Raw genomic sequence first — 25,148 nt, 5'->3', positions numbered from 1 at the left:
AATCCATAAATATGGACTTTTAAGTAATTGCTATATTAATAAATTATTATTATTATTACAACTTCAAATGCACTGTTTACTGTTAAAACAGCTCATTCAACATACACTGCAAATGATCACAGTAATGAATCATGAAGGATATTAAACACAACACATCAACTGCAGTATGTTCATATAGGGTGGAGAGACTGAGTTGTTCTGACACATTGATAACAGCATGCTTATTATCCCCTTTTTCTTTCAGCAGAGAATAGAACTACATGTGTATCTTGTTCTTTCCTCAGCTTGTCAAGCCCTTGGACAGTAGATACTAAGAAGTCCTTTGTTTTACCCTCAGCTGTCTGCAGTGGTTGACAGTCTTATTCACCTATAGTTGCTGCTGCTGACTCCAACCGAAATGCCTCCATTTAGTTTCAACTGTTGTTTTTTCAGAGCTACAACACACCATTCTACCACAGTGTAACAGCGGTTTCATTGTCTGTTATTAGTATCCTGTTAATAATTGTGCAATTGTATCAACCTGACTTTACCTTTGAATACAAATTCACCAGACAATGACACCAGACATGACTAGTAAGTTATGGTGTCCTATTACAGGGGGGGGGGGAGGCCTAGCTCCAAAAGTGAGAAACAACAGACAAAAAACAAGACATCTTGTGTTTTATTGAATGTTGACCAAAAGCAACGGGCCATTATAAGCTTTGTAAAGGTAGAATATTTGGCAGAGCTGGATTGCATAGATGTAGCCTACCTACTAACATGGCCAATGGTAAAATAAATACTCTGATCTTTTACTTGAGTAAAAGTAGCAATACAGTGTGAATTATACTTAAAGTACCAAAAGTAAAAGTACTATCTGCAAATATTGCAGATATTATCTCATTGGATTATAATTACTGTATTCATCCCTTCAATGGTGCAGGTGAAGCCAATTTCAACTACTTTTTATAATGCCTGGTGGCATAATACACAGCCTAATCCATTAGTTGATGTGTAATTTGTGTTGATAATCAGAATCTGCAAAGTAACTAGTAATCAATGTTGTCCAATACATGTAGTGGAGTAAAAAATTTAAAAAGTATAGAAGGTAGAAGTATAAACTAGCATAAAATGGAAATTCTCAAATTGAGTAAAAGTACCTGAATATTGCAGCCTATTACGTGAGGCTTTTAATTTGAAAGGTTACGTCGGAAGCCTTGTGTTTAGGCTTGTTTGACACAGTGGCTTTAAATGGGAATACCCTCTGTGTGCTGCTGTGGGAGTTTCCTTTAAAAAAATCTTGTCGTGTCACAGGGATGCAGCCGCCGGAGCCGGGCTCCAAGTCTACCATCCGCGGGTACATGACCACCGCCGGTAGGCCTGATTTTCTCTCTTATTCAGCACATTTCTTTCTGTTTTTGTGATTTAACTGTTACAATTCATCTTTGCGGCTCGGACAGAACGTTATATCCAACCTAATGACTCCTGACAGAGCCGCGTTTATGACTTTCAATTGTAACCTTTCACACAGGAATGGCTGCTCCGGGTTAAAATTAGATAGCTTAGTGTGTAAGTATGTCCTATTAATAATGCACGTCGGTGCAGCCAAACTGCAGTTTACAGGACGTTTGCATTACTGTGTGTACCAGCTTGTCTGATGTTGATGTCATCACATTGTCAATGAACTGACATTGTCATGGTATGCTAAGATTTCATAATGTCCCGTCAGGGCAAGCTTCCCTGCAAACCAAGAAATGTACTAATACTAATTCATATATATTATAATATATATATAATATGTGTTTCACTCTCTGTTCTGTTCTTCTACAAAGGTGTGTGGATTTATATAGTTTGCATGCAAAGGTTGTGTAAGATGTCCTTGTATGGCATATGATCTTCTTAAATCCTAATCTTAAGATTGTCAGAGCATGTGGTGTAATAATAGTATGTCCCTTCTCAATTATTATTGATTTTTACTCTTTCTCAGTCCCATACAACTTGTTTCCAGTGGTAGAAGAAGTACTCCGACCCTTGACTTATCATAAGTATATGTACTTAAGCATCAACAGCAGAGTACTCATTGTACTGAATTATTATTATTACAATAATGGTATACTAATTATTACACTATTATTACTAATGCTAATTACAGATCTGTAAATAGCAATAAAATGTTGCTGGTTGAGATAATGTTAACTTCTTTAGATACAGTTAGGTAGTGTAATCTATTACAATAGACTACATCATATTTTAAAGGATAATCTTGCATTTTGATGTAAAATTTAATCTACAAATGATATACTGTCTTACAAAGGCAGAAAGCAGTATTTGAAGAAGGCCATTAGCCAGACAATGCTCTTTTGCTTTCTTGTCTATTTTACCTAATGAGCTGGCTTCATAAAATCCTTTTTAATTTAATACATTTAAACTTGTGACTTCAAGGTAACTCAACTAATTCAAATCACACATGAATTCCTTGGAAGACAGCTCAAATACTACTCCCTATAAACTAGGCTAGATGCCTGCTGAACTACCTTTTAGTAGGAATAGCTAATCTGGTGTAACTTGTTTTTTCCATTATGATTAGATTTAGTTATGCCTTATGTATTTGACACAACAAACTTATGTTGGACCATCAACATAGGAAACTATCTTACCAGCTAGCCTTGACAAGCCGGAGTGCAGTCATGCATTTTGGTTTTTAATCTCTGTTTTCTAGTTCTTGCAAGTTATTTCATGCCAAAATTACTAATTTTGTGGCATAATAATGTTTATGGGTTATGGGTTATAGGTTAAACGGATGTCAACTAGAATTACCGCCTCATGGTTCTATGCCTCTGCCAACCAGTCACGTTGCAGTGTACACCCATGTCTGTCCAGACTCATAATATAGGGAAGACTTTGAAGCAGTTGTTTAAAATGTTAAATGTATTAAGTGTGTTTTTTGGCAAAACATGGATGTTTCACACACATCTTCAACACAGAACACATAGGCCTATACACGGTTTCAAGATTAGTGTGATCAATTCAGTATCCACCCAAATGTCTCCCTTTCTGTCCCTGAGTTATGGCGTTGAATAATGGCCAGGAAAAGTGTTTTTGCAGAATATAATGATCTCAAAGGGAAGTTGACCTTTTGGACATAGAATGTCATCACTTCATCATTTTATCTTATTAAACATTTGTGTCAGATTATTGGTGAAAAAACGTAACATTATGTCTCCGACCGGGGCTGCCACTGGCGCGGAGACACAAGAAGTCCAGGATTCTGGTCTTAGCTCCATTTTGACCAAACATGTAGTTACTGGATTTGTAGAGTAGAGAGTAAAATATATACAGCATATATATGTCCTCTGAATTGTTAAATGTAAAATACCATGTAAATACATCAAAAGGAATAATTGTAATTGATTGGTACTTCAGTAGATTTACTTGTTTAATGCCTCAGCACTGCTTGTATGTCATATTTGTTCCATTTATGGTAAAGGTATGCTGTGACGTAACAGCTCTCTTCCCTCATGTAACCTCATGCCTGCTCCAGCAAAGGTCTTATCTGCAAATACATCGACTACGTGAATATTGAATTGGCCCTGATCCGAGATCCGGCATGTATGAGTCAAGTTTATTTCTCTGAATCCTAAAGGAATTAAGGAATGTATGCGTGGAGAACTGTGATGAGAATAGGAAGTTTATGACTATGTGTTGCATATTAGATGCTGCAGTGATTTAAACAAAGACAGTTGCATATTTCCTGAAAAGGAATAGGGGTTTCTTTGTGATTGTTTTTTAACTATGAACATCCTGTTTATGTGTCGTTTAATTTAAATTCTTCTTCCTTCCTTTCCTCATGTAAACATATGTTTCCCCTAAAGCAATTATGAGTATGTTTATGATGTTTCCTGAGCCCAGTGTGGTTCTGGGCTGCATGTTTAATTAAACCTGGACACAGTGTGATGTCCTGATGTATTTGGTATCCTCCAATGACATTTTTAATTTAAGAGTAGGGTGTTGTAAAACAGTAGAATGCTTCTTAGAATCTGTTGTCCTTGACAAAGAAAAAAACGTTTTTTTCATTCCCCACATCTTTCTTAGAGAGGGACCACTCACTGTTTCCTCCACACGCCAAAGATGACGGCTCCACCAAACCTAACCCATGCAGCACCACAGCATCAGCGTTTTTTGGTGTTGTTCGACTTTGATGAAACCATCATCAATGAGAACAGTGATGATGCTGTGGTGCGTGCTCTACCAGGCCAACAGCTACCTGAGTGGCTTAGAAACAGCTACAGGGAGGGCCACTACAACGAGTACATGCAGAAGGTCTTGGTTTATATGGCGGAGCAGGGCGTGTCTGAGGACTCCATCCATTCAGCGTTGGAGAAGATCCCACCCACACCCGGCCTCCTGTACCTCTTTCAGTATCTGCAGAGCCACGAGCAGGACTTTGAGCTGGCGGTGGTCTCCGACGCCAACATGTACTTCATCGAGACGTGGCTGGAGCGTGCTGGGGTGCGTCACCTTTTCCGGAAGATTTTCACAAACCCAGCAAATTTTGATGTGACTGGCCGCCTTGTGCTGCTCCCTTTCCACTCCCACTCGTGCTGCCGTTGTCCTGACAACCTATGCAAGCAGGTGATCCTTCGGGAGTATCTGGCGGGCCGACAAAAGGAACGTGGTGGTGCTCCCTTTCAGAGGGTATTCTATATCGGAGATGGGGCCAATGATATCTGTCCCTCTCTGGCTCTGGGGCCCCGGGACACAGCCTTCCCCAGGAGAGACTTTCCCATGCACAGGCTGCTGCTGGAGATGCAGCAGTCCCAGGCAGCCATGTTCAAGGCAAACATAGTTCCTTGGGTCAGTGGCGAAGACATAGTGGGCTGCCTGAAGAAAATTATGGAGGAGAGATAAAAGATGTGTGCGTGTGTGTTTGTTTGTGTGTTTGTGTGTTTGTGAGTGTGTGTGTGTGTGTGTGTGTGTGTGTGTGTGTGTGTGTGTGTGTGTGTGTGTGTGTGTGAGAATAAGGGAAAGAGAGAATGAAAAAGGGGGCAAATATAGCAAAAGGGCACCAACTCCAGTCCACGATATGCGTGATTCTACTCCAGCCACACTTGGTACCTGTAAAGATGTAGCCAAATAGTACACATCTATTCAAATCACCGTCTTGGCCAGGAGAAGTTGCTAGGCAACCAGTTGAGACTCAATAAGTCACTGCAACTGGCCAAAAGAAAGTCCACCACATAACCCCTAATAAAATAGTTTATTGTAATGTTTACACTATTTCATATGGATTAAACCAATGACAGATAACATGGTAATATGAGTGAGGTGGATAGGCGCAGATGGCAGACTTTTATGTTTGGATAGAGCCGGGCTTTGCTGATTCTCTTTGTTCTTCGTGCTAAGATATCCAGCAGCATATTTACTTTACTGTACAAACATCTAACTCTCCACAAAAAGGAGTAAGCACATTTCCACAAATGTCGAAATGTTCCTTTAGTGCTAGCCTGGTATAAAAGCCTATTGCCATCTTAATTAATACTGTAGGTTTATGGACACATGTGCAGGATCAAGTGTTGTACAGTAGCATTACCTGGGACAAAAGACCACACATGTTGTGTCAGGCAGGGACAAGGACAACAGGGATAAGGTAACAAAGACTCTTGCACAGTAACTGTGCTCTCCCCACCACTCATTACTGATACCTAATCTAGGGCTTGATTATACAACGGTAATCTAAACCAGCATGAGATCCGAATGGAACGTTGGAACCATACGCCTGCACTTTGGCCCAACATTACATACTGTTTCTGAAACAATGAAAAAAAAAGGTGGGATGCAAAGTACCAATTGTATTGTATAGTCATTAGCTAGCACTTACCATACTTGTACCCCATTAGTACTTCCAGTAAATATAACTATTGATAAAAGGCTGTTTAGGTTGAGAAGGATTTATAGTCTCTAAAAAGTCTTTGTTATGTTTGAATGGATACCCAATAAACCACAATGTTGTGGTTGTGAGGGAGTGATGATGGGCCACTCATACTAGTATACAGTATGGTCTATATCTAACTCAAAATGTAACCTCATTCTGCATAAATGACTAAATCCATGATAGGGACTGGAAAATATATTTTAAAATATCAAAAAGGAAGAGCACTTGTATTCATTGAGATGACATTTATTTTTGTCTATATTCAGAAAATTGTGAAGTATTATGTTTGTTTTCCCATCCTTTTGTTTTTAAATTCAGATTATAATGGGGCATGTATACTTTGTTGATTTTTGCAGCCTGTTTAAGGTTTCCATGTTAGTAGACACATAATACTGTCTGCTAACTTTAAGGCAGAGGTAGTATAAATAATGGAGTGTATATTTGGATTCATTTTTTTTTTTTATCCATATACTGAACATCTTTGCTGTTACAGTTAACAATAAGAACGTTTGGGTGCTAAAGCATTAAAACAGATAATAAGCTTGTTAATTGATGAAATACTTAAAGGGGCTGTAGTTGATATTCTGAAAAAAGTGGTTTGGGATTGCCTCCACACGGCTCTTACAGACTGATCCCCAACTTTTCAACACACAAGGCACTCACACGCACTAACATGCAACAAGAACAGAGAGGCTCTGATTACAACACACACACAGGGACTTTAAATACAGTATATTTACATAGCAAATTGTTTTCTGCTATATTAATCTTCTGAATATCAAATACAGCCCCTTTAAAAACATCATTATGCTGTATAAGAGCTGGACATTTTCTCAAGTGTTTTAGTTTCTCAGGGAGTAGAAAAGAAAGTGTTAACAAGCAAACATAATATATGTTTATAAAAATATTTTTCTGCCACGGACAAATGTTCATAGTATATATGTTTATGAGAAATAATCAAGGTGGCTGGAATGTGAAAGCCTTTGAGATCAAAACCTAATCCATTAATGCTTTCTGATTAGGAGAATAAAGTTATGTGAGCTTTACTCCTTCTGATCCTATGATAATTATTTTATTTTATTTTAATTTACTTTAACTGTTTATGTACCTGTAAAACTTCCATGGAGTTTTGTGCAATAATGAAACACTGTATACTTGATATGATGTAAAAGAGATTTAAGGTTAAACAGGAAAAAACTTGACCTTTGACATTTTCAGGGATGTGAATCGACACCAGATCACCAAACTAAACAATGTTTTTTAAGGGAACTTTAAAATGGTATAATTGCTTCACAATAACCAAATAACATTATGTGTTGTTAGGACTCTCCTTGACTAATATGCTAATTTCTTTTCATTTTTTGTGGTTTACTGTATCTTGGATGTGTGTTTTTAATCAAATATCCAATATGTGTCTAATGCATTAGTGTAACAGGAATATAAAGCCATTATCTAATGAATCTGTTTCTGTTGTGTGTTTCATAGCATCAACTATAAACTACTAGTTTTTTCTTAATGAGTGTAGGCCTTTCAGACCAAACGCAGTTTGCGCTCAAAACGCCATTCTGGCGCGGTGCCAGTCATTGGAATCAATGGGTTTTAGCGCCATAGATCTGAAAGGCCCTTGATGCTCATTATAACTTATCAGCTGCATTAAAGAATCATATTGACATTAACAGTCTCACCGCAAGGTTAATTTAGTGGCTGTGCTGGAGCTTTCAGTCACACATGATGAGTTTTCCCAGTTTTAACAGAAATGTCTAATTTGACAGTAAAGTAATCAGTTACTATTGTAATTATTGATTAGTAAAAGTAATTATTTTAAGCAAAAAAAGATCCCTAGTTGCTTCTCAATCGATAATATTTGCCGCTTTTCTTTATTTTACATAATTCTAAGCTTAATTTACTTCAGTTTTGGACTGTTGTTTTATGCTTAATTCAATCAATTGTTTAAAATCAAGCAAATCCTGTGATATCATCAAAATATCCAACACAGCTATGAAACCTTAACCTGAGATTGTTGTGTCAGCAGCTGTTTCAAAGGTCAAGAATTTAAAAAGTTAAAAACTCAATGTTAAAATTGTGTTATGGGAAAGCCAAATTAAGTCTTAGTAGAGCTAAATATTTGGGAAGGGAACAAATGGAGTTATGCTGGTATGTATTTGTTGATGGTTTTAAGTTAGTGTTTTGGGAGAGACAATGTTTAAGGTGTTGAAGAAATTAGAAGAGAATGTGGGAGGGACTTAGGGAGAAAAGCCTCACATGATGCAATCCGTCCTCTCAAAGGGTGACATATTGATTTAGCAGCAGAGACAGAGAAAAAGAGGACAGAGGAGACCCGAAGAGAGATGAGTCATCTAAACCACTTTTTCAACTTGCAGGACTTCAGACAGCCAAAGGACGAAGTGAAGACAGAGAACATGATTAGAGGAGAGTGGATGAAGGAGGTGGCGGGGTCAGTGGAAAAAGAGTCAGCAGTAAGGAGAGAGGAGAGGACAGATGGACAGAAACTGAGCTGTGATACTATGTGAAGACATAAGAGATGAGATGAATAAACATGTGCCACTGGCATGGCCAGGATAGTGAACTTCAGTGGTGAGGTGTCTGGTTATATTAAAGGGTAACTCCACCAATTTTACACATCCAAGTCTGTTTTCAGGTCTTGAGGAGTAATACTACATGAAAAGTTGTACGAAGTATTTTTGTTTTTCCAGAGGGACCTTAGCTAAATCTGATAAATTGCCTCAAGTAATGTCACTTGAGTTGGTTGTGGTTGAAGACTACAAGTTTAAAAATGAAAAATATCTGTTGGTGTGGACTTAAAAAGAGACATTACCAGACCTCTGTAGCCCTACACGAGGTGCAATTTGTAAAGCGGCTCATGCTGAAAATAACAGCAACATTTGGTCACATTTGGCTTCAAACAATGTTTAAAAAAACAGGTAGGAATTTTTGAGGGTCCCTTTTTGCACATTTACAACAATATTTGTTAACTAAGAGATATGTTAAATAGTTAAATCCAAATATTAAATGTTAAATCTATATCTAAAGCTTAATGTTAAATCTAAATATTTTGGGTGAAACTAAATATTTAATTAATATGCAAATACACAATACCGGTAACCGGAAATACCAGGAGAAAAGCTTGAGGAGGTCAGTGTGTGTTTAAAGTGTCAAATAACGATTAAAAACCATCTCATCCGGGGAAATGGAATCTTCAACATTGATTATCGTGATAATAACTACCTAAAATAATAAACAAATTTGGAGAAACTGTATTTGAAGACTACTTTGAGTATTTAGTGTTACTTTTTTAAGAATGGGGGACTTATGACCTGTAGCCAACAGCGGGCGGGGATAAGCTCCTGGTTGCCTTTGTGCAAGCGAACAAGACAGATCAGTCAAAGTGAGCCCCCTCAGGACTGGCTATAGTATCTATCGGTCATAAGTCCCACACCCTTCAGAAAAGTGACACCAAAAACTCAAAGTACTCTTCAAATACAGTTAGGTAGTTATTATCACGATAATCCATCCATAATCCATGTCCAAGAGTCCATTTCCCCGACATCCTCAAGCTTTTATTTTGGTATTTTGTGATTTTTGATTCGAATATTAGTTAAATATTTAGTTTCACCCGAAACATTTAGATTCAACATTTAGAGTTAAATTTAGATCTAACATTTAAGTTCAGATTTAACATTTAGATTTAGATTTAGATTTAACATTAACATTTAACATTTAACATTTACATTTAGCATTTAGCATTTAGATTTATATACTCAGCATTTATATTTAGATTTAACATTTAGATTTAGATTTAATATTTCTATTCAACATTTAGATTTAGATTTAATCTTAACATTTAGTTTGGTGTAATGCCATGTATTAATGTAATGTATAAGGCCTACATTAGTCTGGCTCAACAGATCCGCATTGCTGGGATAAAGCCTCACATCTGGCACACGAGTCCCTCTTGCTATCTCTACCATCGGGGCTTAGTGCCATCCAGGGCAGTTGGGATTGGTTTAAAGGAGTACTGACAAGCCAGACTATTTTTTCCCTATTAGGCTGTGTAGCCAGACCATTCTCCAGTGCTGACACAGCAACGTGGAGATAGGTGTGGCAATGCTAGACTAGGCCTGTCTGGCACTGCAAATGAAATTTAGCCTTTTGGCCAAATCTAATACATTTACAGTATATTGATGTTTTTGTTTTAACAAAAGCAACAAGGTGACATACATGGAAAAATGTAAATACTATTCAATGTTTAAATGAACAAAATCAAGTACATAAAAAAAGTCAAATGTAATACTTTTAGCTCCTCAGGTTTGGAAAGCACTGGTATGTGCAAAATGTGTCTTCTGAATAAATCTCTTGACCAGAAGATGGCGCCAAGTCAACAAATCTATGTCAAAACTGCTTGGGCCTGTGTCCTGTCCAGCAACATACTTTCATCTGATCTTACAATACACCAAGCATTCAGGCTAACATAGAGTTGTGTTGCACCGGATTAATGAGAAAACCATGTCACAACAACAGGCTAAGGCGCTTCCTTTGGCGTAAACAGTAGTGCTGATGTGAATTCATGAAACAACTCTCAGAGAGGATGACAGCAAGGGCTCAAGGCTATAGTGACAGAGATGACATGAGGCGTTCCTGCGTGCTACATGTGACCATGTGAGTTTGACAGGCTGCTAAAGTCGGCCAAGTAATTGTTGATTCAGCTTTCTTACTTATGGAATTTAGTCTATTTTTGGGACTACTTGACCTGCCATAACCTTATTTCTGCATTTAACCCCCATGTCATCTCTCCCCGATACCGCTGTCTTCCTTTCTGGTTCGACTTCTGTCAAATCAGATGAAGACATTCCATGTGTCATCTTTGCATTCAATCTCACATTGTTCTATCTCCACATCTGACTCCTCTCTGATTTATTTTGTCACTCCATCCCTCGGGTGATTCCTTGTCATTGTTGTTGTCTACCATCATACTTTCTGTTGTCAGTTCAGGGTTTCTAATGATAACATCATCAGCAGCAAAACGCTGACTGTACAAAACACTTGTAGCCCACACTTACTCAGATTTTCTTTCTTATGCATTGCCTTCTTTTTCTAATGTGATTTAGCCATCACTCTTTGGAAAACCTCTGTTAGACTTTTGCAACTCTCAGCTGAATTGCTGCTGCTGTCCAACACAATTTCCAATGACCTCCAGCGGTAAGTGAATGGATAGAAAACCCAATTAACATCAATCTGTGGAGAATGATGACAAATCGTATTTGAGGATCTTGAACTCGTCAATGACAGCCTTGCCACCTCCTATTGTACCTCCCTGTCAATATCAACATACCAGCTGATATAACCTCCACACCAATAACAATAACAGAAGACTGTTAAAATGCTTTAAATTTGCACTGCTATCCCATGATTTTATTGATACCTTTAATCAATTTTTCTCCATTCAATTACTCCCTGCGAGGTGAAAGATAACTCCATTAAGGGACTGGAGCCTTGTAAGAAGTCGCTCTGAATTAGGATGTGGACTTCCTATGCCAAAACGATATAAGGCTGATTAGGGTCTTAAGAGTTTCCATTCCTATGTGTTTGATTCTGCTGCTGATAGTTTCAAAATACAATGCCAGCCAAAAGTCAAGCTAATATCTTAAAGCAGTGACCTTCCCTGACAGAAGCAGTCAGTTAGTAACAAATGGAGATGGAAAGGAGAAGAGAGGGAAGTGTGGGCTGCCGGAGCTGACGTTTGTCTATGTCCTTGAGATGAAAAGGGGAGATAAAACCAAGACACAGAAGGAACAATGTTTGACTTGTATCTGCATGTCCTTGAAGAGGTTAAATATCACCAAAAAGCCTCCCTGCGTTGCAAGGCTGCTGAAGCTGTAGCAGTTGAGGAAAACTAAACAAAGGCCGTGCATTGTGTGATGTAAAAAATAATTTATCTTGTGGGGTAATGATCAGAAACAACTGTTGCTAGCCAAAGTAGTCCATTGGGTTATTTAAGCCATTTAGTATCAAACTAAAAGTTAAGTGACTTTCAAGGGAAAGATTGTTTTTAAAGAGTGGTCAAAATTGAAGCAGCAGAGGCTGAGATACCCTGACTTTTTGATCCATTTCCGGTGTTGTCTTTAAACTTCTGGTTGCTATTCCCAGCTAAAATAAATACATGTTAAAGGTCACGGCACTGAACGGTTCACACAGCCCACCATCCACTTCTTAAAGTTGAAAACACACATTCACATTTAAAAGGCGGTCCTATGTCCTGACATCACCACATCCAGCACATATCTTCAGCACTTCGTTGTTGCTGACATGCATAAGAGCAGCTGTATGGGTCAAAAAACAAAAATTCACACGATACAAGTAGATTTTTTTAGTAAAGCCCCAGTGCCTGTGGATTGCGCTCATCTTTGACCAGTTTGTACACAGGTTGTTCACCATCAGGGTTATTTTTGGGACTTTATAAGGCTCCCAACAACCGATGACTTAATACAGCTGTTTTTACAGGCTGAGTAGTGTTCTCCATGACGAGTAAACTGACCTTAATGTAAAAAATTCATGGAATGCCCCTAAATGTAGCGTGTTGAGGAATTGATAGCAGAAGACATAAAAGCTACTGATTTATTTGATGGAAGAAGATGATAAACTGTTCTGTTCAGTCTCAGACTCCCTGTAAAGTGTGGTAAATATGTATGTTGTCTGAAATCTCTGCTCTGTGCCCTTTTCACAAAGCCCTGAATCATGGCCAATTCTTTTTACTGTTTGTGCAGCCAGAACTAGAACTGGAGGAAACCAAAAACTTTGCAATAACCACTGTACAAATAGGTGAAGTTTATCGATGTGTTAAACCACACATGAATGACAAAGTCAGCATTTGTCACTAGATTTTTCACCAGATAATCCTTTATATATATCCATGATGACAATCAGATATAGATGAACAAAAAAAAAACATAACCATGAAAAATATGTGGCTACAGAATAAGAGACAATATGCAATGTGTTTACATTGTAGGAAAAGAGCTATTTGCAATTGAGACTTCTTTATCATTCAAGGTGAGTCAGTGGTGCAGTAAGAAACTAATGCCAGTTGAAAGTTATGAATTTGCACAATGGAGAATGCTTTTATTTTATATTATGTCAATAAGAAGATTTATGACGGTAATCTCTCTCCGTCTGTCTTTCTCTCTCTCTCTCTCTCGCTCTCTCTCTCTCTCTTACACACACACACACACACACACACACACACACACACACACACACACATATCCTTGCCATACCAGTCCGTTTGTCTTCGTGTACCACAATCAAGCTCTCTCCTTCTCCGGTCACCAGCTTAGTCTGCGGAGAAAAAAGGTAAATTTAACACTCAAATTAGTAAACATTTCCATCAAAACTTTGAGTACATTTTTTATGAAGAAACGTCAATGTCGTACTTTTTTCTGCAACTCGACAATGACGATCTTATTTTCCATGCTCAGAAGAGTATCTTTCCGGGTGATTTGTGAACGTTGATGCAGCTTTCTGGCGGAGGGGAGCGGCGCCAAATGTGCGAGTGAAAAGGTGAGGATATGCTGTCTGAATTCATACAGGAGGAAGGCAATATACGACGGTCTCCTGTTACTTCTGAAAGTATGTTTAAGAACAAATTACTGGACGAGTATAGGAAAAAAGTGAAGTACTAGAAATACCATGAAAAAGGTCTTTCAATTTTCAAACAATATCATGCTAGGTTAGCTGATTTCGAGCTAACGTTAGGTATGTTAATATTACTAATGCAGGTTCTGTATTAGCAGACTAACTTTGTCTATTATGTTTGACAAACTTTTAAGTTACTGTAACGTAAGTGTACTTGATATTTATCGACAACGGTTAAGCATTTTACAAAATATATTTTCGTCAATGTTTTAGTGAAAAAACAACCTTTAAGAAAACTTGTTGAGGGTATTACTCTTAACTTGTGGTTTTCAATGTGCAGGAGAAGAAAATAACAATTAATCTCAATTTTTGATTAACCAAACAGTTATTTTACAGTTAACAATTCTCCTGTCCAAGCTGTAAGAAATTTGATTAGACGGATGTTTTATGGTGTTCTCTTTGTTCACTTTGCAGGCACGGGGTTTGATAGCTCTGAATTCTGGTTGGGTACACGAGGAGGCTAGGAAGGATAAAACAAAAACAGGTTATAAGATTCACATCAATATGCAAAAATACATTGAATGATAATTTAAATCCATTAGACCCAGTCCTGTACGAACATTAAGAACACGTTATTATATTTTATTATTGTTATTAGTTTTTAGCATTTGAGAAGAAGGAGGACTAGCAAGACCAGTTCCTGTAGAAGGGGTAGTAGTATAATCAAAAAATAATCCAAATATTGCATACTTATTGTGACACTTTCAATATAATATTGCGCAACTTGATATTGCAATAAGGATATTAAGTCGATATATCGTGCACCCCTATAATGCATTATTGTCATTGCTCTCATGTCTGCTAGTTATTACCACCAGATTATTTTCTTTCCTTCTCTTCATGTGCCCTAGTTGAAGTTGTTGCAGGTAGATACTTGTTCATGTTCTGATTTATGTACTGTATAGGAAGTCCAGTCTTGGGACAGCTTGGTGGCCTCAGGGTCTAAAAAGCAACACACAGACACAGTGTGCAGTAAGATGCACATCTAAATGCTTTTTCCCGTCAGTTTTCTTGTTCCTGAATGTCTCTCATCAAGAAAAAAAACTCCTCCAAAATATACCTTTAAAAACAGGGAAGTGCATCGTCAGCAAACTACAAACTGTTTACAGTCGCCTTTAAAGTTAATAGTGTGGGGGAGTGTTTCATCCTGAAAAGATAGATTTTGGGTAAAGCATCACTTTAACTGTTGGAGGAAACCACAAATCTTCACATTCACAGCTTGAAGTCTTCTTAGATAGGCATGTACAAGGCTGGCTGCTCTTTATAGTAACACTTCTCAAATAGTTCTTTTTAACTGGCGCTGTAGGGAACTGGAGGCTGTTGGTCTGGCTGGGAGAAATCTGGGGGGAAATTAAATGTAACACCTTTAGGCATTTGATGTGGCACTACGAGCAACTTGGGCTATGGAGCAGTTGCTATATTTTGAGACGTGGCAGTTTTTTGAAAAGAATGAATGGACATAATTTACAGTTTTATGTAAGACATATCTGTGGGGTTCCTTTTCTGGTCCTTCATCACTGCATTTGGTGGTTTCACATAAATACTTGCCAGAAAAAGTGTTAAGAGCAGACTCTGGTTTAAGAGGATGGTGTGTTTATCACAAAAATCAGGCATCAACACCTTTAAGGTAATGATTTATACGCGTGTCATGTCATGTTCATCCTATTGCATCTAAAGCCATATGTTTGTGTCTATGGTTGGATGGTTATGCATTACATAAGATGCTTCCTAAAATTCCTGATTGTATGGCTTGCAATTAAATTGCTTCCCGCTGTATTGCTGAGCAGCAGCATGATTTGCTTTGCTTATGAGCAGAGCTGAAAATTAACAATGTGTAGGAATGTTCCCAGTTTTTTGCCATCCACGGGACTTGTGTTTGGGTGGTGATAGCAGTGCTACTGGGCCTCCAAATAGTACATTACACAACATGGCCAGATGTGCAGCTTTAAATTGCATGTGACTCTTAATGAGACAGAACTTTGCTTCTTTACAGAGTGAGACTGTAGGAGAGCATGTTAACATCAGGACCTGGTTTCATTTGAGGTTTAAAAAGAAAAAAAAAGAAAAATGTCACACTGACTCAATGCCACAGTGTGTCAGTATGCATATTATAAATAAGGTGTCAGTGAGGGAAACTTTTTGCATGGTGCATGGAGTCCTGTATAAACACATTTTAATCTGGGGTTGCCAGAGTTTTGCATACTGAAAAATAGTCACCTTAAAATATATTTGATTACAATTAATTCTCAATTTGTAATAAGTAAAAAGAACAAATTAGGGCAGCAGCTATTGTCATTATCAAATACTGTTTTTAAATCCTCATGTTTGAAAAGCTGGAACCAGAAACATTTTATTTTTTTAACTTTTCAAGAAAACAGTCACTCATCAAAGTTGCGGCTGATTAGTTTTATACCCATTGATTAATCGTTAATTAATCGTCAAATCATAAAGCTAACAACAACAAATTCCCTTGTTGTGTTTTCATGTGTTCAGGCACATCTATGGAAATAGCCAGAAGGCCTATTATTTTGCCAAATAGTGTGTCCACGCTAAGATCAAAACAGCAAGCTTATTAAGGCAATAACTTTTTGATTTAAACCTGAAACACTGAAACAAGCTTCTTCTTTTTTTTGCCGAACAGTATGATAACATAATTTACTTCATACAGTGAGAGCCACAGGACAACCTCAAGGCTGCTCCTTTGTCACTGGACCTTGTTTGCCTCTGTCTCTATCCCCGGATGGTAGGCGGATGTCAAGTTTGTGGTATTAAAAGCAACCGAGCAGGAGCCTCCATAGTTAGAACATAAACTATCCTAAGAAACCCTCTAAACTAATAAAGCTAAGTCTAAGTCTAACTCTCACACACACACACATACACGTCCCACATGCAGACATAGTCTGCCCCACAGATTTCTGAACCTTTTAGATTTCCTCTTACATGAGTGACTCGTGGAGAAGTGTGCTGCGTAGGTTTTGGGCAGATGGATGTCTGCAGGTTAAACAGAGATTGTTCAAGGTTAGGTACTATATAATATGGTGTAGTTCATTAGAGAGCTGAAAGGGCTGAGAGTGTAAAGTATTCATTTTACACACACTCCAGTTATACATTCTTAATCATTCCATTCTTTTGTTTTTCATCTTTTCAGACATTTGAGTGTGTGCTGCTATATTGTTGTTGTGTTGTTCCATCCATTAATCATAAACATACTGTTCTTTGTCTGCCTTATATTTGAAAACCAATGTACTGTATATGAGAGTAAAAACACAATAGTTTATAATCTACAAATCCCATGTTGTAACTCCTATCACAGAAGGGTAGTGTTAGGGAGGGGTTAATGTCATATGTTAGTATGCAAATACTAATAATGTCTCATATTATGTGCTAGTAATTGTCCTTTTTCCAGTTTTTGTTATGTGAATTCCTGCCACATGCATTAGGGAAAAGGGAGAACTGATGGTCACATTTGAAGTTTCACATTCCTCAGCTGATAGAAATCTGATAATAATGGTCTCACAGTTTTAATTTACTGAAGCAATAACTCAATAAACTACAAAAGAGTTTTTACAAAGTGTTTGAAATACTATGGGTATCAACTCTACTCCTTATATGGAGTACTTCCTCCATTATCATCATAAATAATAAATATATTATTGTAATAAAAAATAAATTATATAATTGGTGTATAGTTTTAGTAGTTTTGCTACTTCAGGCTTTTAGAATTTCAGTAGTCATTTTACAGCATAAAAACAAAGCTTTTATTTCTTAAACAAGATGAGACATTTTGTAATTCTATGGAACATCTGAATGTTCAGGGACGTTCAGTTAACAATAGCAATTATGGTTAGAAATTCCATCGTTGTCATTACTCTTCCTTTTGTGTACTAATGCCAATGGTATGTTTAGGCATGAGCTTAGGGGCATAGCTATTAAGAGAATCAAGGAGAAACATGTTATTGTACAGAAATGCATTTGATAACCATGTATACTGGAGGAAAGACAAAGTGCTTGGAGCTGAAACACTTTGTGAATACATCCGAAGAGTTATTAATATCTTTATTTGTAGAATTACATGTCTATTCTGTGTGTGAGGGAAATATAGACAAATTGAGAGACACGCACTAAAAGACAGGTTAATAAATATTCATTTTTTCATTTTTCTCCCCACATATCAGGCACTGTTAAGAAGGAAGGTGTACCCGTAAAGTTTTGGCCAGACATTTTTTATTGTCTTTAAATGGCAAAAATATTTTACTATAAAAAGGTCTAAATAAATTTAATTATTAGAATTCATGTGGTTACTTTCCTTATAGTATTGCCTGCATAGTACAGAGTTGAATCCTATCTTTTCTCTCCACAGGGAAGTAAGAGGAAGTGTATGTTGTCACTGCCACTACCATGAGTTGGAGTTTCCTGACTCGTCTGCTGGAAGAAATCCACAACCATTCTACATTTGTGGGCAAGATTTGGCTCACTGTCCTCATCGTTTTCCGCATTGTGTTGACAGCCGTAGGAGGGGAGTCCATCTACTATGATGAGCAGAGCAAGTTTGTTTGCAACTCAGGCCAGCCGGGCTGTGAGAACGTCTGCTACGACGCCTTCGCTCCACTCTCACATGTCCGCTTCTGGGTTTTCCAAATCATCCTGGTGGCCACGCCTTCACTCATGTACCTGGGCTACGCTGTCAATAAAATTGCTCGGGCTGATGAGCAGGCAGACGGCGGTGAAGTGAGGGGATTTTCGCGGAGGAAACCCAAGAAGCACTATCATGCAGGCCGCAAGCAGCATAGGGGCATTGAAGAGGCCGAGGATGACCAAGAGGAAGACCCGATGATCTATGAAATGGCAGAGGCGGAGAGTGATGGTGGTGGAGCAGTGAAAGGAAACAGTGGTGACGGACAAGCAAAGGTAAAGGTGCGCCATGATGGGCGTCAACGCATCAAAGAGGATGGACTGATGCGTATTTATGTCCTGCAGCTCTTGACCCGCTCCTTGCTGGAGGTGGCTTTCTTGTGTGGACAGTATGCCCTATATGGATTTGCTGTGCCTCCCACCTACGTGTGCTCCAACTTGCCCTGCCCTCACAGTGTGGACTGCTTTGTATCACGGCCCACTGAGAAAACTATCTTCCTTCTCATCATGTACACAGTCTCCCTGCTCTGTCTGGTACTCAATATATGGGAGATGGTTCACCTGGGCATAGGTACCATCTGTGAGATTGTACGCTCCCGCCGGGTGCAGCTTCCTGACAATGAGCTGTACGGGCTGACACTGGCACAAGGAGCTCTTAACGAGGCGGGATTGAGTGGAGAGGATTACAGCAGCTACCCTTTTTCTTGGAATGCACCATCAGCTCCACCTGGGTACAACATCGCCATGAAGCCTCTTCTGTTATCAACAGGGCACCACAACCAGCCACTACCAATCACTGATCTCACTAATGCAAAGATGGCTTGCCGGCAGAACCACGTGAACATTGCCAAAGAGGAACGTCAGCAGTACACCAATAATGATGAAAACCCTTGCAGAGCAGGGATGGATGATGCCCGCAGAGGTGGTCATAAGGACATTTGTCATCCTCAGAACAAGCTGGAGGCTGACAATCCGGCCTACAGACAGCCACAGAGCCACAGTAATAACCACAGCAAGCCTCAACGTGAACGTAAACACCGGCAGGTCTCCAAACATACCTCAAGCAAGGCAGACGTGGACAGAAGCAGCAGCACCAGTAGTAGCAGCAAATATGGAGTTATAAATGGTTCAGAGTGGATCTGAAATACAGACCGTGACTAAGTTTTTGTTATTTTTAAACAATGCAAAGCCTTCTCAGACCAGCACAGTATTTATGTTTGTGTTTCCACACTGTTTATAAAAAATGGGCACGGCACCCAGTTTGATTTATTAGTGTCAAGATCTATCTTGTACCAGTCCACTGATAGCGAAATATATAAACCCCTCAACAGGGATAATTAATAGTATATATACTTTGTCAGTAATAGCAGAGTCGGTATTTAGTATTCAGGTTTAAATTGCCTTAAAACTCAACAGTACAGGATAGATTCTGCTACTAGTATATAAATGGAACAGAAATGGAATATTGTAAGAAAGCATTGAAGATGATGTAACCCTTTTATGTATGAATACATGTTTTTTGCAGAAAGATGTTGGTGCTGTCTCTATGTCCCTGTGAATATGCAGAGGCCTCCATGCTGTAACCTCAGGTGCCTTACTTACCTAGTTAAATGTCCTCATCACTATGGACTGAAAACAGAAGAAAAGTCTTACTGAGTAGAGTAGAGTGAGTAGTTTCGAATCCCATCCAGGGGTTAAGCTTTGCACAATGTTTCTGAATATGCAAAATTATCTTATTTTCACGGGTCACCAGTTTTAGATCAGCCATTAAAAATTAGAGAGTATTTTTTCAGTTGGTATTATAACAGCTTCTGTGTATTTTTGGGACAGAGAGGAAGTCTATTAATGTTTTGACAGATTTTGAAATTAATTGATAACTCTTAGTGTCAAGCTGTTACATTTTTTGACATATATTTTGTTTGTTCGAAGTTAATGCTATGAAGGTTTTCTCAACCATTAGTTCATTGGTTTGTGTAATTTACGTGATAGAAAATAACTAGTATATCCATGTGTTCTGTTCCCCCCCATAAAGAATTCCTTGAAATGTACACATACTTTTATCTGCAGATTTTCAAATTGAAATGTCATTAAGGCTAGTCCTTTGCACTGTGCCAGTGTTTTGTGAAAAATATTTTTATAAACAAAAAGTGCATGTTTTGAATAAACAATTGGTATTTGCCTTGTGGTCTCTGTCTTATATTTAACAATGTTGGTGTCATGACAGTATGAAATAAACTATGTATGAGTTGAAATCATCCAGTGGATGCAATGTTGAATTTTCTACTAATAATGAATATATTTAATCCATTTAAATATATGGGTTACAGTCAGTATAAACTGACTGTATAAGTATAAAACTAAAGATTAAATTTGGCAATGTAATATTTTAATCGCGATGACTTTATTTACACAGGGACACATTGCCCCCTGCTGGGAAAGAATTGATACAAAGTACTTTCCCACTTTAGTGAGGTTCCAGCTGGCAAAACAACAACAAATACAATCATTGACTTTTAGATTACGTTTGGGCTCGAGATAATGACTTGTTATGAGCTGCCTAACAATCAGACTAAATTTCAATTTAATTTAACTTAATTACAAAAGATTAAAGACCATTCTGAAGGATTGTTCAGAAGTCTGTTTCCAGCACGCGAAGGCAGCGTTTTTCCGGATGTGACGTTAACTTCACGTTCGTATTGTTTTAAAAAAGCGGCGGTTGCTTTCTTTTTCGCAATTCTCCAGCACAGTAACATAAAGTAAGTGGGCTCTTTCTTTATTTTGTGCCCCAACGACGTGGAAAGCAGTTTAACAGATTAATAAACCTCCTGACAAACTATTGTTTTGGTGGCCCAGGCATTGTTTATATTGAAAAAAAGATCAACTCTGGTCAGCTAACGCTAACCAACGAACTAACGTTACAGCTAAGTATGCTATCTAGTCAGGAAGGATGCTAGGTTTATAATGCATTTAACGTTACTTTGCTGTTGTAGTTTGGTAGTGAAGTAACTCTAACGATACATTCTTTTTCTGCTGAACGTTTAACTAGCTAGATGGTAAGTTTTAAAATAGCTGCTACCGTGAACAAACGGTAGTCATTGTAAATTCTAGCCTAACGCTACCTCAACCTGACTATTGAGAAGAAACCACGTGACTGATATTTAACTGATAATCAACCGTTAACATGTCGTAAATGATTAGGGGCTGATTTACTTATACTTGAATCTCGGAGACCTTGTATTAAGTTACTAAAAAATGTTTGGACACAACGTTGTCTAGACAAAGTTATCATTAGTGCAACCACCGTTTAGATTAGGGCTGCCTGTATCTGGTGTTTGACGGGGATGGGGTGTCGTTTTAATTTGCTCTCCATCAAATGTTATGCATAAATTTAATTAACACTTGTTTGTTCTCTCCTTTTAAGTAGCATCCTGGTGTTTTTCTGCCAAGTATCCTGCACCAGGACCATGCAGCACCAGCAGTATGCGGAGGAGCAAGGTCTTCTGGGCTCACTGTGTCCTGGGCAGAAGAAGCTGGAGGGGAAGACCTTCTACCTGGACAATGTCAAGAAACGCCCAACAGCCCTGCTTCTGGAGACTGTATCTCTTCTAGGAGGAGTAAGCATATGTGAATATAAATGCAGTATGCCTGTGGATCCTTGCTGTAAACATTGGTGGTTGTTGTTCAAACAAAAGAATTTAAAGAGTAGCCAATCTGATTACATTCTAACTAATACTGATATTGAATATAAATCAATTGTATAGCTATTGAGGTTGAAGTTGGATTTTGTACAAGTAAAGATAAAGGTCTGACTATGCTAGTTGTCTCAGCAGAGACTGATGAGCTAATGCGTTTTTTTTTGTTTCTCATTCTGAAGAGGGTTGAGAGTTTCCTGCACAAAGATGTGAGCTTTGTTGTGACTGGAAGCCCAGAGGACCTGAAGGGGCAAAATTGTACTGACACCAAAGCAGGGACAAAGTTGATGAGTGAAGAAGCCCAACGTCCAGTAATGCAGCGAGAGTGTGTCCTCAACAGTGACAAACAGCGACCCAGAACTCCTAGACCAATGGTACTGAGCATCACCCATACATGTTTTCATACATTTTACAGGAATATTAATCTGATAATTGGCAAGAGATACTCACAAAATGGTTAAAGTTAAATATTACTGAGGTCAGGTCAATTTATCAAACAGCTGATTCTATTGAATTAATGTATATGGTCTGCAATGTTTTTTCCCTAATTGGTGTTTTGTGAATAGTGTAAATTGCTATATATATTTATGTGAGAAATCCAACAAAAAAAACAAAACAAAACAATTGGTTATTGATTTTTGTTTTCATTTCTCATGTGAACAATATACTAGTAGATGTTACTAAAAACTTTAACCCAGAATTAAACATATATCTGTGCTGTATTTTTCTTTCCAGCCTTGTGGCAGCCGTGGGAAGGCCTTGCTTGAAAAAGCCATTCGCAACAATGTAAGTGTCAGTGCAGCTGGAAAATATTTTAGTAGATATTGGTGTTAGACGGAAGACTGACATGGTTGGTTATCTCGACTTGTTTCTGATGGATGTCTTGTAGGAACGACTGCAGGGGAGCGGTGTTTTGGCCAATGCTCGATCTTGGGGAGTGAAGATTTTGAATGTGGATGGTATCCTTTTGTCTAATAACATGATTTAAAGGGAACTCTTATACCCCTTTCACACCAATGGTTCAACCAGGGTCATACCCACGTGGACTGTGTTACCTCTTTCACACCACCTACCAGGGTGGGGTTAGGGTTGTCTGATCAGAATTCAACCCTCCTTTTTGAAATTCAAACCAAGCCGGTCTACGTGGCTATATCCCTGGTTGTGACAGTTCAGGGTCAACCCAAGAGCAATGCATAACAATTACCTTAAGTGCTAGAAATGGCTTCTACGTTATAGTCAGTGAACAGCTAACATCAAATACTCCAGTCCATCTGTACAGTAGGGAGAGATAAATAAAGCTTACTTTATGATTATTTCACAGCGATTACTTTCTTAAGCATACAAAATAACCATTAAACACTTCACAGTTGATTTGTGTAGACTGATTTCTCCTCAGCATATTTATTGCAGGTATTATTTGGCTTGTATGCGTTCATATCTGTAGTGCATTGAACCTCTGCTCACAGCAGATGGCACCACATGACAATTTTTGTTCTGTGCTGCTGTGTCCTACTGATCCCAGCTGAAGAGGGCGGCTGTTCACCAGCATACATTTGTCACATTCTTAACCAAGGGACAGTGTGTGAAAATCTTGTGTTGTTCCTTAATGTAGTATCAGATGTCATTTTATATTTGAAACAGTTGACTCGAGAGAGCTTCAGTGGTATACACAAGAGGCCAGAGGTAAGATGTTGGGGCTGAATGTCTTTTCACTTCAACAAGTATCCAAATATAGAAGATCATTAAATCAATAAAAAAAATCAAGCAAGTAAATCATTTATAAATGAATTTGTTCAATCCATTCTGAAAGGGAGTTCAGTTAAATAAGCTCACACTAAATTGTTATACACTTTGTTAGGGTTTTATAATGCTTTGTCCACCAGACTCTTTAATGTTCATGAGTCTTATTTAAACTTCTCTTTTTCAATGCAGAGGTCTGGCACCAAACTAAGTTCCCATGTTGTCAAAGGTTAGTTGATGTATTTGTGCTGCTAATGTGTTTATTTTCTTCTAATATGGTATTTCTGTGGGTAGAAGTGCTTATTTAACTGTTTGCCTGTACCTCTTTACTTCTCCTGGTCTACAGCTGCAGCTTTGAGGTCTCCCTATCTTAAAGTTGAAGACATGAGCAGGTGAGTATCATCCCTCATTTAGTGCAGTTTATGTTTGTTTGTCCATTTTCTTCTAGTTGTGGGGGAGGATTTAAATGGGGGAACAAGGAACTGTCTAACCTGCTCCCTTCAGAAATCTCAACTCCTGAGGGAAATATTTTGCTCTGTAGCTGCTTAATGCTATATTTTGTTCACTGACCGGTCGCTATCTGTCTAGCAGCTGTTTAGGATGAACAGGTGATATACAGTGGGTTTGTAGAGCTTGTTTTGTTAAAAATGACGATGTGAGAGTGAACCAAAACAGTAAAGTTGCAGGCTGAACAAGTTAAATAATTAACTGAAAGTCGCTGCAAAGCTCCGGCCAAGGGGAGCTGCACATTCAGTGGCTCATTCTTTGATGTTTCATCACTACGAGCGACCCTGTTCATATTGTCATTTGATACATTGTTAGTGTAAAATATTTTTTCATAGCTGTTTGTGTTTGATTCCAAATTAATTAAGCCAAGCTAGAATTTACCAAGGCAAAGGGATTACTATTTTTTTGCCTGCCCAGTTTAATGATTTAGTATCAGATTAGATCCTTTATGCAGTTCAAACAGAGTGACAACAGCTAGTGGCTGGGACCTGTCCCTGTGTTTCCTACCCCACTGGGCGCAGCTTTGCATTTCAGCCCAGATGATTTTCTTAATTGAACCTGTTGAGGAGTCCCATCGTGTAATGTGACAAGCCCCCTCAGTGATGCAGCTCCCCAGGAGCTCAAGTGGATACGATTTCTATTCAATGAGGCTTTTGCAAACTCCGCTGCCTGTTCCAGCAATGGATCTCTGTGTGCTAACAGGTCTTTTCACTTGCCCTCTCATTTTAGTTAGTGTGTGGGTGTGGGTGTGGGTGTGGGTGTGGGTGGGGGTGGGGGTGTGGGTGTGGGTGGCAGGGCTTCATCTTGAATGCAAAATTTCATATTCAGTTTGGCGAAGTGGAGTGAAATATTTTTAATTTGAAAATATTGGAATGACGATTACAGTTGTGGTCAAAAGTGTACATACACTTGTAGAAAATCACAATGTTATGGCTGTCTTGAGTCTTCAATAAGTT

The 25,148-nt window shown here is 38.4% G+C and overlaps 3 protein-coding genes across 12 annotated transcripts in view; all 3 read left to right on the top strand.

Moving 5' to 3' along the window:
• Positions 1-1,226: 1,226 nt before the first annotated feature.
• Positions 1,227-7,371, top strand: LOC117936825 (probable phosphatase phospho1). Its single transcript, XM_034860234.1, has 2 exons — positions 1,227-1,353; positions 4,072-7,371. The coding sequence occupies exon 2, from the start codon at positions 4,108-4,110 to the stop codon at positions 4,885-4,887; it is 780 nt and encodes a 259-aa protein (XP_034716125.1). The 5' UTR covers positions 1,227-1,353; positions 4,072-4,107; the 3' UTR covers positions 4,888-7,371.
• Positions 7,372-13,174: 5,803 nt separating this feature from the next.
• LOC117937225 (gap junction gamma-1 protein-like) lies at positions 13,175-20,432 on the top strand. 8 transcript variants are annotated; one of them, XM_034861030.1, is made up of 4 exons: positions 13,175-13,279; positions 13,408-13,486; positions 14,036-14,105; positions 17,982-20,432. In XM_034861030.1, the coding sequence occupies exon 4, from the start codon at positions 18,020-18,022 to the stop codon at positions 19,394-19,396; it is 1,377 nt and encodes a 458-aa protein (XP_034716921.1). In that variant the 5' UTR covers positions 13,175-13,279; positions 13,408-13,486; positions 14,036-14,105; positions 17,982-18,019; the 3' UTR covers positions 19,397-20,432. The 8 variants fall into 8 exon arrangements, with proteins under 8 accessions (XP_034716921.1, XP_034716919.1, XP_034716922.1 ...); XM_034861033.1 differs by having other exon boundaries at positions 13,180-13,279; positions 13,408-13,555; XM_034861028.1 differs by lacking the exon at positions 14,036-14,105.
• A 463-nt stretch (positions 20,433-20,895) lies between these two features.
• Positions 20,896-25,148, top strand: part of dbf4b (DBF4 zinc finger B) — an 8,788-nt gene continuing 4,535 nt past the window's right edge. For 2 of the 3 annotated variants that reach the window (XM_034860079.1, XM_034860076.1), the window contains exons 1-8: positions 20,896-21,009; positions 21,675-21,867; positions 22,128-22,319; positions 22,681-22,731; positions 22,835-22,904; positions 23,564-23,628; positions 23,878-23,914; positions 24,032-24,077. In XM_034860079.1, coding sequence (XP_034715970.1) covers positions 21,718-21,867; positions 22,128-22,319; positions 22,681-22,731; positions 22,835-22,904; positions 23,564-23,628; positions 23,878-23,914; positions 24,032-24,077 — 611 coding nt within the window. In that variant the 5' untranslated portion in view covers positions 20,896-21,009; positions 21,675-21,717. The remainder of the gene's footprint in view (positions 21,010-21,674; positions 21,868-22,127; positions 22,320-22,680; positions 22,732-22,834; positions 22,905-23,563; positions 23,629-23,877; positions 23,915-24,031; positions 24,078-25,148) is intronic. The other variant, XM_034860077.1, reaches the window with a different exon arrangement.

Source organism: Etheostoma cragini, chromosome 21 (assembly GCF_013103735.1).
Source record: "Etheostoma cragini isolate CJK2018 chromosome 21, CSU_Ecrag_1.0, whole genome shotgun sequence".
Taxonomy (NCBI): Eukaryota; Metazoa; Chordata; class Actinopteri; order Perciformes; family Percidae; genus Etheostoma; species Etheostoma cragini.
This window is presented reverse-complemented; position numbering and strand designations above follow the sequence as displayed.

What these genes read in the sequence shown, in the direction of transcription:
- LOC117937225 (XM_034861028.1), top strand. Translation starts at nt 18,020, where the DNA reads ATGAGTTGGAGTTTCCTGACTCGTCTGCTGGAAGAAATCCACAACCAT.
- LOC117936825 (XM_034860234.1), top strand. Translation starts at nt 4,108, where the DNA reads ATGACGGCTCCACCAAACCTAACCCATGCAGCACCACAGCATCAGCGT.